Source organism: Mytilus trossulus, chromosome 2 (assembly GCF_036588685.1).
Source record: "Mytilus trossulus isolate FHL-02 chromosome 2, PNRI_Mtr1.1.1.hap1, whole genome shotgun sequence".
Lineage (NCBI taxonomy): Eukaryota > Metazoa > Mollusca > Bivalvia > Mytilida > Mytilidae > Mytilus > Mytilus trossulus.
In genome coordinates, this window is record NC_086374.1 from 71,222,579 (window position 1) to 71,226,897 (window position 4,319).

General features: G+C 31.4%; 1 protein-coding gene across 1 annotated transcript; it reads right to left on the minus strand.

Annotated features, from left to right (window-relative positions):
- Window positions 1–1,019: 1,019 nt before the first annotated feature.
- LOC134705977 (nuclear factor 7, brain-like) lies at window positions 1,020–2,480 on the minus strand. The gene has a single exon (XM_063564690.1). The coding sequence runs from the start codon at window positions 2,478–2,480 to the stop codon at window positions 1,020–1,022; it is 1,461 nt and encodes a 486-aa protein (XP_063420760.1).
- Between the last annotated feature and the right edge of the window lie 1,839 nt (window positions 2,481–4,319).

Below are 4,319 nucleotides of genomic sequence, written 5' to 3' on the forward strand. Positions count from 1 at the left end.
TAGAGAAATAAATCAATGCATTAGTTTTTCGATTTATTACAGATTTGAATTAAAGGATGAATTCAATTTAGTTATTTCTGAAGAATTTTGAATGTTAGTTATGACTACATTTTTTATGATTAAATATTAAATTAATTAATTTGGTCGAACTACATTACATGTATAAGGTTATTAAAGATAAATTAACAAAATGAACACAGAACAAAAACTTTGTCAACGTGGATTAAAAAGCTGTCACCATAGGTGTTATCTGAATACCCATTACCTTAAACATGTATAATTCTCAATTTTAATTATGTAGATTATCCTATAGTCTGCACACTTTGAAATTTCCATATTCGTGTTAGCAAATATATCAATTTATTCATAATAAGGTTAAAAACACATATAAATTATAGAAAAAACAAAAACTATCATGTCTCATATTTGTTCAAAACGTGATGCAACAACATTTTAAACTAGTTGTCAGTAACTGCGAGTACTGTGAAATTTGTACTTTGTGGTGCTGTAAAAGAACATCTCTTTGTTTTTTATTATTTATATACTTTTTTGTATCCATCTGACGAGTTTAGCTCTTTTCAACTGATTTTTATAGTTCGTTGGTATATATGTTGTACTTTTTTACCACTGTCCAAGGTTTGCCAGAAAGTGGGGATTCCGGTAACATTTTAGTAAATTTGTAATTCTTTTATAATATAAAACATTGTCCCTTTTTTACATTTATAATTTTCTTGAAATGTTAACAATAAATATTTCTATATTTTCAAAACAAGAAAAGTTAAAACACAAATGTCATTAAATGTTATACAAAAAGGCTGTTCCACAAAGGTGGTTACTAACAAGTAGAATTTTTCTTCCTTGGTCAAAATAGACACCAACAGGCTTATCAACCCCGTCTTCTTTTCCTAACAATTCACGGGCGTGCCTTCCGTCTGGTGAAAGTCCGACGACATTGTTTTTCCCCTTAGATGCCACATACAAATTGGAATCGTTGTCAATTGCTATTCCACGAATTATTTTCAAAATTGGTTCGTTTTTTCCCAAACCTTCTGTCCTGTGACTGTGTAGCATGTGACGGTATCTGTGACGGGGTTTGTATGGTAAATTTTGTCTTTTGCAGCTGTAACATAGTTCCAATGCTGCTTGTCATCGACTTTAACTACTGTAGTGATAGAACTTTCATGATTGACGTCTACTGTTAAAATACCACTTCCTGTTTCATAATATATTAATTTTCCATTGTTATTTGTAATGCCGTAGCAGACATTTGATGTTTTAATCCTTTTAACAATCGTTTTATTGGCGATGTTGATTATTTCTATATAATAAATCCATTCATGATGGGTTACAGCGACGGTATTTTCAGCAATACATGTAACATCTACAGGCCTACGTGCTACAGGTATTTCAAAATCAATTAGTCCGTTTTCATTGTGGATTACAAGACGATTATTGTCATTATCTACAAACACCATTTGCCCAGTAGGCATGACAGTGCAGCCCGTGATTCCACTTGTTATCCCCCCTTTTACTATCTCAAATAAAGTAGGATTGATGTCATTGATTGTTTTTGATATCGTTTGTACCATTTGTTGAGCTTGTTTGTCTCTAGTCATCGTCAAGGTGATCGTCGGTGGATTTGCTAAAATTGATATCTCTCCAAACTTGGTGATTGAGAGTATGTCAGATATCTTGTCATCAATTATACATTGTAATTTTATTTGTTGTAGGCTTCCATCTTCTATTAAAGACTGCATAATCATCTCTTTTCTTTGGATCTCTGCCTCTAACATTTTACCGCCAAGAAATGTTTGAAGGTCAGTTGCAAAACTTTTCGTCGCCAAAATATTCTTCTGAAGCTCATCTAATGACTTCTCATGGTCGTAAAATGTCGAAAGAAGTCTTTCTATTTGTGATTGGACTTTCTTTTCCGCTGCTTGGATATCCTGTTGTATTTCATTTTCCAGTTTATCTAGGTGCTTGTTTATTTTATCACGTATCTTTTGTATATCTGTCTGGAATGTCTGTCGCTGTTGTTGAATTTTCTCCATATTCAGTTTCCGGTCTTCTACTATTCTTCCTATGTTTCCCTTCATATCTTGTAAACTTTGTTCCATAATGTCAAATAATGCTGAAGTCTTCGACTTTTTGACAATATCATCAATTGCCACCAATTCACATGTTTTGTGATTTCTTGAAATACAAAGCGGACAACAGAGTTTTTCATGCTGGGAACAGTATAGCTGATACCTTTTCTCATGGTCTGAGCAATATTGGGTTATACTTGTTATGGATGACGGTATTTGTCGATAATCCTTCACTGAAGTTATTTCATGAATTTTTGAGGCTTTGGAAGCTTGGTGGTGCTTTTCACATGATAAGCATAATCCTTTATCGCATTCAGGACACCAGATGACGGCTTCTTTCACCACGTATTGGGTTTCACACACACCACAAAATGTTCCACTGGCTGAAGCCATTCTAATCTGAAAACAAAAAGTGTATAGTAACTGACTTCCGCAACGATTTTCATTATCATTGATTACTTTATATCTCAATATTGGACAAAAGATATTCAAACAAAATGCTCTCAATGAGATGAATTACTCACCTGTTAAAATGAATAAACTTTGTCACTATTTTCATATTCATTGCATTAGTTATGATTTTATAATTTGTGAGTATTTTCATAGTAATTGTGTACCAATTGTCATGTTACCGCTGATATATTATGCATAACTATTATGAGATAAATATAAATATTATACAAGAAAAAATGATTAATTGAAAAGACACATGAACGTACCAAAATCAATTTGGGCATGTTTACTCTTTAACGTTGTTTTTTTTACTATCTCATGTGCTTCAAAGTATTCTCAATATACTTTTTATTTACAAAAATGCAGAAGGAAAAACCCATTTTTCGGTTTATAGTTACAGCCGCGTTGGTTTATTTGTAGATGTTAATGTGCTGAACAATTTGCTTTTTATTGGTTCTGCCTTTGTTGTAGTCTTCGCATCAAAAAACGTAAAAATGTACAATCCAATTACTCCTGTAAAGTATCAGCTTACAATATCGAAAATGTTGAATTATAAGTTGAATATTTTATGCTGAACATCTTTGTTATAAATATTTTCACTCCATGCATCATGGTAGGTGCAAAAAGCGCAGAAATTTTTTTTTCAGCCATGTTTATTTGTTTTAAGAATTTTTTTCGTAATTTTTTTTTGTTTTTTTTTATCTATCAGTTTTTTCTATCGATTATGAGGTATTCCAAAATTGGAATAAAAGAACATCTTTCAATGGCAATAACTTCTGTTAGGTTTCCATCGACTATTTCGACCATTTGCCATAATTATATATATCGCATTTTGCAGAAGATTTTGTTCTTTCTAGGGCAATAATTCCTTAAATGAGTTAATTGATGATTTCATTTATGTTGACTTATTATTGGATTTCATAGAAAATTGTTGTTTCTGACATTTTCTTTCTACCATGGTTTCTACTCAATTGGATAAAAAAGATATTATAGTTCAATTTTTATGAGGTTTGTTTTTTTATTTTTTTTTTTTTTTTTGCTGAATTATTGGACAGTTTTTGAGATGTAATGAAACAGAATTTAACCAAAATGTTGTATTTTAGAAGAAAAAAAATATGCCTGTTCATTAGTCAAATCCCCGATTCATGTTAGTACTCCCTAAGAAATATTTAGGTACAATTAGATATCTTGTAGTCTTAGAGGAGAAGTGTATTATTTAACGATCACAATAGACAATGAAATCGGACAATGACGACAGACACAGAATGACCGACAGCGAGTGAAGGCAAACGTTGACATGCAGGTATTCTCGTAGTAATACAAAAACAACAGTCATATTTTATAAAATCTATTATACATCTACTATGCCCATGTCTTAGCTTTTTCCAGAACATAATTGTCTGAACATTAAACAAATTTGCACGTGTAAACATGGTCCTATTTCCTTTAAAGAGTTGATGAATGTTAAATTCATTTCGCATTTTTGTAAGTTATAAACACAATAAACCATTGAGGAAAATCTCCCTTTTAATATTAACAAGAAAGTAATATAGTTATTTGTAGTCCTGTAAATTATCTATGATATTTGTATTTATCATATACTTAGACTAAATAACATATGATTTTACTGTATGATTATAGCATTTAATTAACGTAAATTCCATATTTTTCGAATTGGTGCTTAGCGGGCTGATATGGAAAGTTTATCACATGCTTCGAATGTTATCACATGCCTCTCCGTAACGTTATCGCATGGCATTCCGGTGAAACTCGGCAAAT